Source organism: Phocoena phocoena, chromosome 13 (assembly GCF_963924675.1).
Source record: "Phocoena phocoena chromosome 13, mPhoPho1.1, whole genome shotgun sequence".
In the NCBI taxonomy this organism is placed as follows: domain Eukaryota; kingdom Metazoa; phylum Chordata; class Mammalia; order Artiodactyla; family Phocoenidae; genus Phocoena; species Phocoena phocoena.
In genome coordinates this window covers 71,014,706-71,029,033 of record NC_089231.1, presented here as the reverse complement: position 1 = coordinate 71,029,033, position 14,328 = coordinate 71,014,706, and the positions used below count along the sequence as shown (strand labels likewise).

Sequence of the window (14,328 nt, the reverse complement as noted above, 5' to 3'; positions counted from 1 at the left end):
TTGCTACTTTATTTGGAGTCACAGAGGCTTGGATCAAGTCCCAACTCCATCAGCTATCAGCTGTGGGGCGTTGGAGAAATCACGTAACCTTGCTAATAAGCCTCACTTCTCTCATCCGTAAAATAGGATAATGATGGCCCCCTGCAGGGTCACAGGGAAGATTCAAGATCACAGATGTGGAACTATTGAACAGAGCTTTGTAATGTAACCCTTGATGCTTGGAAGCTTATGAGCAATACCGGTGTGTGTGTGGATCTTCAGGTAGCTGATCCTTCCAGAGGAACCAGGGAGCAAACCTGGTGGTTGCCTTGCTCTTGGGTGTGACTAATCCATCCAAGAGAAGGAGGGTTCAGGGACTTGGTGCTCTGCGGATCCCCCCAAGAGCATCATCCTGGGCGGGGCTGGAGGAGGCCTCAGTGGTGTCAGGACCTCGGCGGAGACGGGACTCTAGTGAGGAAGTCCTGGGCAGATGGGATCGCCTCGGCACCCTATCATTGCCCCGGGGGTGGGGGGGAGGGGAGTAAGTAAAAACTGAGCCCCTCTCCACTCCCAATGGTTGGTGCTGCTGCATCTGCTGCCCTTCCTGCTCCTCAGATACTCCTTTTGGGGCCCCTTTAGAGCTCAGCCCCTCTGGGGGTTTACATGGATCATCCCAAGGGGCCAAGTGCATTCCCCCCAAAACTCCCCAGAGTTGGAAAAGAAGAGTCATAGATTTTAGGTTCAACCAGACCTGTGTGCCCTTGAGTAAGTCTTGTAACTTCCCTAAGACTCAGTTTTCTCATCTACAAAATGGGAGCAATAAGAGAAAATGTTCTACCTTACCTACGCTGTTGTGAGCATAAGATGAAAGAATGGCAGATGCCTTATAAACTGTAAAGTGCTGGGAGTTATCACTGAGGGGCCAATTTCTGCTTATTTTCCATTATTGCATATTTGGGAGAAACGAATGAGATTCTTTGAATACCCAGTGGGCACCATGTTTCAGGCTGGGTTCTTTACGTCTGTCAGCTTATTTAATTCTCGTAAGAGCTCTGTAAGGTTTATAGTCCTGGTTCTACAGATGAGGAAACTAGAGTTCCAAAGGTGAAGGGTCTTCCCCAGGGTTACCTCACTGGGAAGTAAACGAGCTCGGACTTGAACTTAGGTCTGTCTGACTCCAAAGCCCAATCTCTTAACCAAAATAACTAGATTTTAAAAGTTTTTTTTTAGGGGCTTCCCTGGTGGCGCAGTGGTTGAGAGCCCACCTGCCGATGCAGGGGACATGGGTTCGTGCCCCGGTCTGGGAAGATCCCACATGCCGCGGAGCGGCTGGGCCCGTGAGCCACGGCTGCTGAGCCTGCGCGTCCGGAGCCTGTGCTCCACAACGGGAGAGGCCACAGCAGTGAGAGGCCCACGTACTGCAAAAAAAAAAAAAAGTTTTTTAATTTTGCAAATGTTTGGACTATGGAAGGCCATTTAGAAAGCACTTGACAGAAGTCAACCTTGGGCGGTGCTGCATCCTTTAGCACTTCCTGCACATGAACTCACCAAAGGCTCTGATAAGTACTGCATGGAAGGCCCTATTAACTCAGTGGCTCCCACACTTATTCTAGCATGGACTTCCCTCCCTTCCCACCACACACACACAGTGTACGTGTGAACACTATGTGGAAATGTTCTACAGAACACACTCCAGAAAAATTTGCCTTGCTTGATGCATAATTTTTATTGTATATTTTCCAAAACGAGTTTCACTTTTGCAGTCTTCATCTTAAGCAGGTGTGAGCAGAGCGCTTTGTGTCTCTCACTCTTAAAAGAAAATTTTGAAACGAACTTTCTTGTGAAATGACCATACATCAGTCCTTTTTGTCTCTACGTGGGTCAGGAGATGGAAGCCCCCAGTCCCTGCCCATGTGCCCTCAGGTGAAGGGAGCACAATTTCTAGTGCATTCCAAGAGTGCCTCAGAGCATCATGAGTGCCCTGAGCCAGGACCCTGACGAGTTGGAGATGTGACCCAGACAGACGCTCCTGAGGCTTTTCCATGGACAGATTTATAAAGGGGGAGGGGGAGGTCAGAGAAAGGAGTTTTTCTCTATCACAAATACTAACCTTGACTGCACATCTAGTGACTGCTCTGCTCAGTCTGTCTCTCACCATGGCAGGAAATCAATCGTTAGAGACCTGGGCGGGAATGCTGATGGCTGTCTGGTGTGGCACAAGAGCTGGGGCCAGGAGACAGAATGCTGACTGTCCTCAGCAGCAGTTGACGTAGGAGTCTATGCTTCAGGACCGCTCTCTGATTCAGTTTTCCCGTCTGTGAAAGGTCATTGAGAGCACAGGATGGAGAAACGAGGAAGGGGTGAGAGAGTCCGGTGCAGAAGAGGATGTGCAAAGCACCGTTATAGTGGGGCGTCCACTTTAGCAGGGAGTGCCTGCCATTGCTGGGTGATTACCGAGAAATCAGAGCCAATTGTAAACTAAATGAGCTGCTTGTAGCCAAAGGTCTTAGTCAGTTTGGGCTGCTATAACAGAATATCATAGGCTGGGGTCTTGGGGTGGGGGGAGCTTAAACAACAAACATATATTTCTCACAGTTCTGGAGGCTGGAAGGTCCAAGATCGAGGTGCTGGCAGATTTGGTGTGGGGTGAGGGCCCTGCTCCTGGCTTGTAGATAGACGGCTGCCTTCTCGCTGTGTCCTCACACAGTGGAGAGAGAGAGGAAGCAAGGTCCCTGGTGTCTCTTCTTATAAGGGCACTAATCCCAGCATGGGGACTCCACCCTCATGACCTCATCTAAACCTCACTATCTCCCAAAGGCCCCATCGGCAAATAATACTGCATTGGGATTAGGAACTTCGGAGAGACAAACCTGCAGTCCAAACACCAAATAATCTCAAACGCAACAGTTTTTGTTTTTGCTGCGTCACCGTGTACTTAGTAAGCGAGGTGAACGCACCTTATTATGCTGGATACAATGTTGTGCAGAGTCTTAAAAAGTCAGAGTGCCAAGACTTGTAACTCTTCAAGCTGGGTCGTGGCAGAGGAAGGAGACCTGTGTTAGGAAATGGGAAGGGAACTGGGGGCGGGGACTTCACAGTGAATGGCAGGGGGCTCCCGGTAATTGGCCAGCTCTCCCCATAGTTGTCCTGCTCCTGAGCTTTTAGGCTCCCAGGTTCTCTGACAGAGACACCCCCTCCTAACTGCTAGGTGAGCCGTTGTGGAACTGGGCGAGGGGCCATGAACTCCACCTCCCCCACCCCATCCTCCAGAGGGTCCCTGCCTCGTGGGGTTTGTCGGGTAGAGCTCTTGTATCCTATGCCTGCATCTGCCCTTTGTGCCCACAGCTCCGCCAACTGGAAATGCAGCTGGAGCAAGAATATGAGGAGAAGCAGATGGTCCTCCATGAGAAGCAGGACTTAGAAGGCTTGATCGGAACCCTCTGCGATCAGGTAAGAGGGAGACACCAGCAGGCATTTGGGAAGCGCATTCCCTGCCTCTGGGGGCCCTGTTAGAGAGCTGATTCGTGGGGAGACCATCTGGAGGGGTCTTAGGACCAGCCCAGGTAGACCTTTCAGCTGGCCTCCACCTGCTCCTCCCAGGCGCCTTCTTCTCCACCAATTCTGTCTCTGCCCTCACTCACTGCCTCTTCAGAGGGGACCTTCCGTGGGGGGGAGTCTTCACACAGCAGGGTTCTTGGAAGGACCCTTGAGAGTAAAGAGAGCGGGCCCAGCCACACATGACAGACGAGGTCGCCTTGCCTTCAGCCGCTGTCGGGGTGAGAGTATAGACAGCCTTTGCTTTGACGGGGTGACTGTGAATGGCTGCTGTGCTCAGAGCTGGCCTCGTGAGAATAAACTTTTGCTGAAGGCAGAGTCAGGCCAGTGACGCTTTGGACCCTTAGCTGGGCCACTTCTGTCTCCTTGGCTTTGCGTGATCTAATGAACTGCTCTGAGCTGCTGGAGAGCAGAGCCTTGTGGGGTTTTGCCGTCGTCGCCGTAGACCAGGGTTGTCAGCTGCAGCACTGCAGACGTTTTGAGCTGCATCATTCTTTGTTGTTGGCGGCCGGGGTTGGGGCGGGGGGCGGGGTGCTGGGGGGAGGTGGCGCTGTCTCATTGTAGGCTGTTGAGCAGCATCCCTGGCCTCCACCTCCTAAATGCCAGAAGCGTCTCCCTCAGTTGTAACAATCAGCAGTGTCTACGGACGTTACCACATGTTCCTCCAGGACACAATCAACCTCCCTCTTTACAGGAACCACTGCTGTGAAGGAAGCAGCCAGCAGCGCCCAGAGCCAGCTCCCGGTATCAGAGTTGGGGGGAATAGCTCCTCCATGAAACCCCGACGTTGGAGAGGAGTGCTGGTGGCTTCCATTGTTTCTTTTTAAATATCATAGGAGTGTTTTTTAATGTATCTGCTTAACTTGTGTTCATTATCTTTTAATTAGTAACAATCTTGCTGTCAATAACCTTCCCACAGTCGTTCCTCTTGTTCACAGAGGAATGTGGGCCCCCTCCAAATGGTCATCCAGGGCAGCCAGGCTTCGAACAAATAGGTGCTCACTATGTTTTGTTTTGTTTTTTTAAATTGAGTAAATGAGTGAATTCTAGAGCGGGACCCCTACAGCCATGAGAGTGAGAGTCGGAAGCTGAGGACATCAGTGGGAGAACTGCATGATCTTCCTTCTTCGGGTTTCCTGGATTTTCAGCCAAGCAAACTGGGGCCAGAGTGCAGAGCCACTGAGGCTCCTCTCCCTTTGGCATCAGCACGAGAGAGAACATCCCAGGATTTGATTCTAGTATGATACTTGGAAAGTATCATTGGATAGAAAGGTTGCCTTCTATCCAGCATGGTCTGTTTAAGAAAACAAAGGAATTAATCCAGTAAAGAAAGGATTTTATAAATATTGCTAACATTTTAAGTTTCACATGCAAGGAGAAGGTAACTTTAAGTGAATGAGAAGCTAATTTTGTGTGAGTCACCAAGCTGGAGCCTTTGAATAGCGTCACATTGGGTACTTCTAAATGTTTTAGGAAGACATTTGCCAAACACACGGGGAGTAGAACAGACAGTGTCATTGATGCTTGTGCGCCAGGAGGACGGGGTTCACATAAATTAACATTTTGCCGCATCAGATTCAGATGTTTTTAAGGAAGCAAAGCACTTCAAAAACAGTTGGTGGCCCCTTGGTTTCTGTTCCTCATCTCCCATCCCTTTATCCTTCCGTCTTTTCGTCCTTCGCTCCCAGAGGGGACCGTCCTCCTGAGGTTGGAGGCTTTGATTCCCCTGCGTGTGTATTTGAACTTTAACTGTACACAGTACGTGCGATTCTGCCTTTACTTCCACTGCTCCCCTTCTGCACTCTGGTTTTGCTGTTTTTGAGATTCCTCCATGATAATACGTGTAGCTCTAATCTGTTCTTTTCTAACTGCTACACAGTATCCATTTTCTCTAATCCTACTCTTCTGTTGGATGTTTAGCTGTTTCCATTCTAGGACGCAGAGCTACAGCGCATATTCTTATACATGTCTCCCTGTGCACGTGGGAAAGAGATCCTCCAGGGCATGGATCTAGAAGAGGAATTGCTGGCTGTTAGGAATGTACCATTTTGGAATTATTAGATGTTGCCCAGATTGTTCCTCAAAGTGATTGTGGCGGTTTACATTGTCACCAGCAGTTTTTTCTTTGCTACCACACATCCTCCCCCGACACGTGGCACTGTCAGACATTTAAAGATCTTTACCTGTTACTGAGTGTTAAGTTGTACTGCTTGTCCCTCCTGACTAGTGAAGTTGTGCATTTTTCACGTTTATTATGGTTTTCTCTTATGTGCGTTGCCTGTTTATAGTGTTTTGTCTTCACCTTTCTTTTCTATTCATTATTCACGATCCTTATCCAAGATGCTAATCCACTTTTGGTTGTATATTGTGCAAATATCTCCTACTCTATGGATAATCGTTTCACTTTGTTTATAATGTTTTTTACTTAATAGAAAGTGTTTTTTATATAGTCATATTCATCAGTTATGGTTGATTCTTTTAAGATTTCTTTCCTTAACAGAGTTCATAAAGATCTTTCACCATATTTCTGAAAATTTCTAAAGTTTTGAGGATTTTTAGGCCTTTAACCCACCTGGATTTTATTTTATTTTATTTTTTAATTAATTTATTTTTTTTTGGCTGCGTTGGGTCTTCGTTGCTGCGCGCAGGCTTTCACTAGTTGTGGCGAGCGGGGGCTACTTTTCGTTGTGGTGCACGGGCTTCTCATTGTGGTGGCTTCTCTTGTTGCGGAGCATGGACTCCAGGCACACGGGCTCTAGAGTGCAGGCTCAGTAGTTGTGGCGCACGGGCTTAGTTGCTCCGCATCATGTGGGATCTTCCTGGACCAGGGCTCGAACCCATGTGCCCTGCACTGGCAGGCGGACCCCCAACCACTGTGCCACCAAGGAAGTCCCACCTAGATTTTATTTTGGTATGTGTGAGGTAGGAATCTATATTTTCCCAATATAGACCACCTTTGTTTTATTTCGTGAGTAATTTTTTCTACAATTTCCATATATGTATGGCTGTGTTTTGGGGCTACCCATTTTGTTTAATTGGTTTATTCTTCAGTTCCTGCACCATGTGGTCTTACTGGCTGGGTTTGATAACTTGTAAACAGTTTATCTTTCTCATCTCTAAAATTGTCTTATCTATTTTCGATCCTTTAATCTTCTTATTGAGATTCCATAACAAAGCCTGGTGGGGATTTTCAAATGCATTGGTTTGTAAGTTAGTTGGGAACAAGTGACATATTTTTTTAGTATTGAAGTATTGCAATCAGGAGCATGCTGTGTTTCTTCATGTATCTATGGCTTTCATAAATATATTTTATTTTTATAAATTAATACCTTATAATAATAAATATTTTATTGTATATTTTATTTTTTTTTTCCATATAAGTCTTGAGCTTTTCTGTTAGATTTACTTCTAGGAATCTTGTAGTTTCTGTGCCTCTCATAAATAGAATATTTTTGTATACTTCTATTAATTATAGTGGTACATGGGGATATACTTTGCTTATAATTGTGTTATAGTTTTCTCTTATATATTTTGAGGTTTTTTTTTAGGTGCATTTAAGTTTATTATTGTTTTATTTCCTTGGCACATTGTACATTGTTCTTTTCTAATTGTTGTATGGTGTCCCTTTTTTCTCTGTGAATTATTTTTGCCTTATTTTATTTTGTGCAATTTCTTTTAGTTTGCCCGCAAGGCCTTTTTTATCTCTTTGTTTTTAACCTTTCTCTGTGTGTATGTCCCTTAAACAGATGGATACTTTTTAATGCAATATTTTAGTCTCTTACTTTTCATTGGAGAATTTAGTTCATTTACATTTATATAATGACTGATATATTTGAAATTATTTCTATTCTTTTGTGTTTAGTTTTGTTGGTTTATTGCCCCCTTTCTTTGCTTCTTCCTTTATTCCTTTCCTGCTTTGGGGTAGATTGATAATGTCTTCTATGATCTCTTTTGTTCTATTAGATACTATCAGTTCCTTCATATAAATGAAACAAGTGAGGCTCAAAAGGTAAAGCACATTGCCCAAGATCATATAGGTTATTAGTGGCCTACGTGAATTCGAAGTGAGGTCTATCAATATATTATTTGAAAACCTGTATTTTTTAAAATTAAATCTAACACCATGCTGCTTAAAAAGTGATTAAGGTTTAGTTAACTAGAATTATCCTTTTCTGGACCATCTTTTTTCCTAACGTTATCAGGCAATCCAGATCTGCCATTAATTCGCTGTGCAAGCTTTAGCTACATAATGTTCTCTCTCTAAGCCTCAATTTCCCCATCTGTAAAGTGGCTTGATTACCCCTAATAACATTTTTAGATCATTTGTTAAAAGTGCTTAGAGAGTTCTTTGATGACAGACATTGAACAACTGCCCCAAACAATTTACCCTTAATGATAAATGGTGAAACAACCCAGGTTGGAACAGTTTCCCACAACAACACTAAACATCATTTGGTTTTATTGGTTAATTATTCACTAGCTTTATCTAAATTTGAATCTTTGTGCTGCAAAATGTAAACTTGCAGAATGACATTTATTTCCCATTAACCTAATGAGTTTTGGGTTTTTTTTTTTCCCCTCCTCTTGCGTAGCAATTTATTATGAAGGGGAGGATGACTTGGTCTGAGGTTTTGTTGTGAATTTGTTTGCAGTGATCCCTCTGGAAAGGAGATGGTGCCAGCATTTTCAGGGTCTTTCTGGCAGCAAGGATGGGGTCATCCTGAATGTCCCTGATGCTGACCTGCCCCACACTTAGGATGTGTGCAGAGCACGAGCAGATACAAAAATGAGGAAGGTGCAAAAGCACGTTGCTTGAGTGTAATCATGGCAAAGAATCTGGGCTCTCGAGTTAAGATGTCCCGGCTCACATTTCACCAGGCACTCTGGTACAGTGGTTAGAGACTTGAATTCTACTACTGAGCTGCCTGGGTTCCAGTCCCTGGGTAGCCACTTAGGAGCAGTGTGGCCTTGAGCTGATCACTTACCCTCTCTGTTTTATCGGTTGTGCCTCCATTTCCCTATGACAGTACATACTGAAGAGCTCCACACAGCTCACAAGACGTGAGCTGGCCCCAGGGAACTTCTCTCATTCTGTGACTTGCCCCATCCCTGTGTTTTATACCCTCATGCTAATCACCCAGAACCGCATATTCAGGATGGTTTCTCAGCTGTGTCCCTTCCTGCACCTCACCTAACTAGCTCCTGCTTACTTGAGACTGTGTCTGGTCCCATCCCAGCCTTGGCTTAGATGCTCCTCTGTGCCTTCATAACACCCCTTTTTTTTTTTTTTTTAATTGAAGAGCAAAACTTAACCTCTTTTATTGTATATTTTACTAAAATTACCTCTTTGCAGTCAGAAAAGTTGGGTTCATATCCTAACTCTGCCACTTACGATTAGCTGTGTGATCTTGGGCAAACTGCTTCACTTCTGTAAGCCTCAGTTTCATCATCCATAAAATGGGAATCATAATACTTCACACCCCATAGATTCACCGTGCGGACTCCATGTGTTCATACCCGTAAAGCATTTAGAACAGTGTCTGACACTTAGCAAACCCAAAGTGTAAGCTATTACTATTTTAATAAAGGCAATAATAATAATGGCATTTTAAAGAGACTACCACAGGAGTAAAATGCAGTAATATGTGACAAAGGGCCTGGCACCATGCCCAGTCCTCAGCTCAGGAGGAGATATATACACACTCACAACACCTCAGCACTTTAAACTTAACAAAGCAATAAATCTGAGAACTAAGAGGCTATATTCTAAGAACCAACACATTTTTCAAAGAATTCAGAACTGGCAGTAGAATAATAACACAAAGTCTACAGGAATACATTCCAGGTCATCAGACAGTACTCATAATCATTTATATTTGTAAAGCATTTGACAGCATACAAAGTACTTTTCGATCCATTATCACATCTGATCCTTGTCTTATCTCAATATGGAGGTTAGAGATTTTTTTTTTTTTCTTTTTTTACCTCTTCCTTTATAGACGAGGAAACTCAGGTTCTGAGAGGTGGCATGACTCAGCCTCAGTCCCACCACCAGCAAGTGGTGAGCCAGGGTTTCAAGCCTGGGCCACCTCATTCTAAATCCCAAGTTCTTTCTAGAATATTCCAGGGTATTCTGAGCATCCAGGAATTGGTCGCACTTGGTGTGGAGGCACAGATGTCCAGGGGTGTAGAAACTGGGTTCCGTGGATGACACACCTGCACCCCATTTTCTTGAAAACTCCCCATCTGACGAGCGGTGCCATGTTCCTTCCTCGGGTCTCCTGCAGAGAAAGGGGCTGTTAGTTTCTTTCAGAGACATTAACCCCAATGCTTTTGAAGTAGGTGTTCTGTTTCTAGGGGAGACCATGGGCTGTCAGGGTTTCATCGGGCCCCTACCTGATTCTGCACCTCCCTTGGTTTGTCTCAGCCTGTACTGTTGGCCACTGGGAGTTGTTAACGAATCAAATTCGCCCTCCCCGTGCCAAGTCCAGGCTGCGGCTTCTTCAGGAGCCACGTGACTACTGTCTTGGAGGACAGGATCCTGGGGGAGGGACCTCTGGGCAAGGTTCCTCTGCAGAAAATGGCCTGTCTTTATACTAGCAAAAGAGACCTGCTCAAGGGACAGAAAAGCTTGGTTTAGACCTTCAAAAGCAGCACAGGTATTTCTAATACCATTTACTGATGTGTAACATACATGCAGGGAAGCACACCTTATCCCACCTGTACTGCTCATTGAATTTGCATCAGCTCTTAAAGCCGGCACCCAGATTAACACCACAAACAAGCCCCCACTCCTGTATTACCCAGTCACTGCCCCTCCAGGGTAACTGCTGTCCTGACTTCCGTCAGCAGAGGGCCTCGCCTGACATGTAAGCTCTTGCAGGGTGATGGCTGTGGTACAGATTATGAGACAGAATCACTTTGCGTCCTTACAGGCTGTGATAGCAGTCATGACAGCGGCTCAGATTTGTTGTGCCTTTACTACGAGTCATGCTGTGGGCTAAGCACCTCTTTAATTTCCACAGCAGCCCGGTGTGGTTGCTGCCTTTTTTTTTTTTTTTTAACATCTTTCTTAGAGTATAATCGCTTTACAATGGTGTGTTAGTTTCTGCTTTATAACAAAGTGAATCAGTTATACATATACATATATCCCCATATCTCCTCCCTCTTGCGTCTCCCTCCCTCCCATCCTCCCTATCCCACCCCTCTAGGTGGTCACAAAGCACCGAGCTGATCTCCCTGTGCTATGCGGCTATTTCCCACTAGCTATCTATTTTACGTTTGGTAGTGTATATATGTCCATGCCACTCTCTCGCTTTGTCACAGCTTACCCTTCCCCCTCCCTGTATCCTCAAGTCCGTTCTCCAGTAGGTCTGTGTCCTTATTCCTGTCTTACCCCTAGGTTCTTCATGACTTTTTTTTTTTCTTAAATTCCATGTATATGTGTTAGCATACGGTATTTGTTTTTCTCCCTCTGGCTTACTTCATTCTGTATGACAGACTCCAGGTCCATCCACCTCACTACAAATAACTCAATTTCGTTTCTTTTTATGGCTGACTAATGTTCCATTGTATAGATGTGCCACATCTTCTTTATCCATTCACCTGTTGATGGACACTTAGGTTGCTTCCATGTCCTGGCTACTGTAAATAGAGCTGCAATGAACATTGTGATACATGACTCTTTTTGAATTATGGTTTTCTCAGGGTATATGCCCAGTAGTGGGATTGCTGGGTCGTATGGTAGTTCTATTTTTAGTTTTTTGGGGAACCTCCATACTGTTCTCCATAGTGGCTGTATCAATTTACATTCCCACCAACAGTGCAAGAGGGTTCCCTTTTCTCCACACCCTCTTCAGCATTTATGGTTTGTAGATTTTTTTGATGATGGCCATTCTGACCGGTGTGAGATGATATCTCATTGTAGTTTTGATTTGCATTTCTCTAATGATTAATGATGTTGAGCATTCTTTCATGTGTTTGTTGGCAATCTGTATATCTTCTTTGGAGAAATGTCTATTTAGCTCTTCTGCCCATTTTTGGACTGGGTTGTTTTTTTGATATTGAGCTGCATGAGCTGCTTGTAAATTTTGGAGATTAATCCTTTGTCAGTTGCTTCATTTGCAAATATTTTCTCCCATTCTGAGGGTTGTCTTTTGGTCTGGTTTATGGTTTCCTTTGCTGTGCAAAAGCTTTTAAGTTTCATTAGGTTCCATTTGTTTATTTTTGTTTTTATTTCCATTTCTCTAGGAGGTGGGTCAAAAAGGATCTTGCTGTGATTTATGTCATAGAGTGTTCTGCCTATGTTTTCCTCTAAGAGTTTGATACTGTCTGGCCTTACGTTTAGGTCTCTAATCCGTTGTGAGTTTATTGTTGTGTGTGGTGTTAGGGAGTGTTCTAGTTTCATTCTTTTACATGTAGCTGTCCAGTTTTCCCGGCACCACTTATTGAAGAGGCTGTCTCTGCTCCACTGTATATTCTTGCCTCCTTTGTCAGAGATAATGCTGCCATTCTTGTTTTGCCAATGAGGAGGCTGAGGCTTGGGGAGGAGAAAGGTCTTGTCCAAGGTCACACAGTGTGAGTGGTGGAGGCACGATTTGAACTCAGGGAGCCAGGTTCCAGAGGACTTGGACCCTGGCCACTACTTTGTCACCTTAGCTCACGAGAGCCTTCCCTTGGCTTCCAGATCGGCCATCGGGACTTTGATGTGGAGAAGCGTCTTCGGAGGGACCTCAGAAGGACTCATGCACTATTGTCAGACGTGCAGCTCCTGCTGGGGACCATGGAGGACAGCAAGACGTCAGTCAGCAAGGAGGAGCTGGAGAAAGTGCAAAGCCAGGTGGGTGTCACGGGGTCCTCTCAGAACCCCATGGGGGGGATGCTGTGGCCAGCAGGGGGAGAATGGTTCTCCCACCCAGATGGGCGTGGCCACAGCCCGGATGTCTGACTTTCACAGACCTGCGGGGAGGTGGAGGGCATTGCGGGGCTGGATGGTTCACATGGATATGGTAGATGAGGAAGGGGGTTTATAAATGACTTAGGAGTCCTGTTCCCTTCTTTAGGGCTGAGGCAGAGTGAGTTTGAGTCCTTGGGCAGATCAGGGCCCTGGGGCAGAATGGCTGCGTGCAGCGTGCCCGCGTGCCTGTGTGCGTGCGTGTGCACGTGGTGACCAGCGGGGCTGGATGTGAAACAGATGGTGCAGATCCTGCATGAGGATCAGCATCTCCATTGACGAGAGGTGACTCACCCAGAGTCCCACAGCTAGAGGGTGGCAGAGTCGGGATTCAAACCCAGGTCCTCAGGCCCCACCATCCCTGGCTGCCTCAGAGAAGAACGGGAGGCGGATGAGAGGTGAGGCCAGGAGGGAGCTGAGCACCTCAGGAGACATGATGGGCTCAGACTGTCCCGGTTTAGTGCTAAAAGTCCCATGTCCCGGGCAAGCCCTCAGCCCCTGGGACACCAGGACAGTTGGTCACTCATTTCATGGCCATGTCAGAACATTAGAATCACTTGTACTTGAATGTGTCCCCTCCCTCAGTCCTCGTGGTACCCCTGGGGGAGAGCAAATGATATTGTGCCCATTTAACAGATGGGAAAGTTCTGTCCACAGGTGGGAAGCAATGCACCCAAGGTAACACAGCAGGTAGGTGGCAGGGTTGGGATTCAAATCCAGGGCTCGTGATTCTAACTGCAGAATCTGGGAGCTCTTTTGCCTCACCCTGCGTCTTCCTGTCTGTCTGACCGACCAGGTGGATGGAGGACCCTGAGCCTCCTCTGTCAGGCAGTCAGGATGTCTGAGCACTCAGCCACCACTCAGGCATCTTGGGTTCATGCGGCCCCCTTGGCAGGAGGCCCTGTATTCTGCCTGTCTTTCATCAAAATATTCCTGATGCCATCCAAGTCTCCCTCTCTCCGTAGGTGAACGTTCTTGAAAAGGAACCACAGTGGTTTTGTTTGTTCCTCTTTTCATTTTTCTTTTTTTATTATTCATGAGAAATCTCCCTCTGCAGGGTTAAAATGTGTGTTCTTGGAAAATAGTGGTATTTAGTGAAGGCGCCTTGAGCTGAATCAAAGAGCTTCATTCTTTTGAAAGTCCTTCTTCCCCATCTCTGCATCCAGTTCCTATCAAAGAGAATTCACAGCCTTGGCTTTCTGTTGCTGTTGTCATGGAAATTGTTATAAGGATGGGATCGTGTGGACCAGAGGTCAGGGTACAGTTGCTTTGGCTCCCAGCACACGTGTCCTGCCTGCCAGAGTCAGAGCTAATCAAATAAAGTAGCGATGACATTGGGCATTGCTGTCTCTCCTCTCCCATGTACGGTATTTGTCCTTTACCTGAAGCCTCCAGGGACAGAGGCAGGGAGAGCAGACGGGAGGGGGGAAGGGAGAGGGAGCTAACTTTGCTGCCGGCTGTGTCTTCATTGCTGGGTATGGTGCTGGACTATTCCATTCATTCCTTCCTTCAGTATTTATGCAGCATCTACTGAGTGTCAGGTGATGTGCTAGGTCTAAGTATATTACGGTTAGTAAGACAGGCATGGTCCTCCCCCTTTGAAACCGACGTCTGCTGGAAAAGAGGACAAGCAAACAATGTTACAAATAAACAGAAATATCCCACACCTTAATTCAGGTAGTAAAGGAAATAAGTGGGGTTATTATAAATAATAAAGGGAATAGGGAATTGCAAGGGGTCTCATTTAGCTTGGGTGATCAGCTAAACTCCCCTGGGAGAAGGAGAAGCAGGCAGAGACCAGAACGTGCGGGGCCTGGGAGGTTTGGATTTTATTCCCGGGG

General features: G+C 46.0%; 1 protein-coding gene across 1 annotated transcript in view; it reads left to right on the top strand.

Moving 5' to 3' along the window:
* MYO18B (myosin XVIIIB) overlaps window positions 1–14,328 on the top strand; it is a 221,672-nt gene that overhangs the window by 126,846 nt on the left and 80,498 nt on the right. Inside the window, exons 32-33 of the mRNA XM_065889514.1 lie at window positions 3,325–3,429; window positions 12,221–12,373. Of these exons, the coding sequence (XP_065745586.1) occupies window positions 3,325–3,429; window positions 12,221–12,373 (258 nt within the window). The remainder of the gene's footprint in view (window positions 1–3,324; window positions 3,430–12,220; window positions 12,374–14,328) is intronic.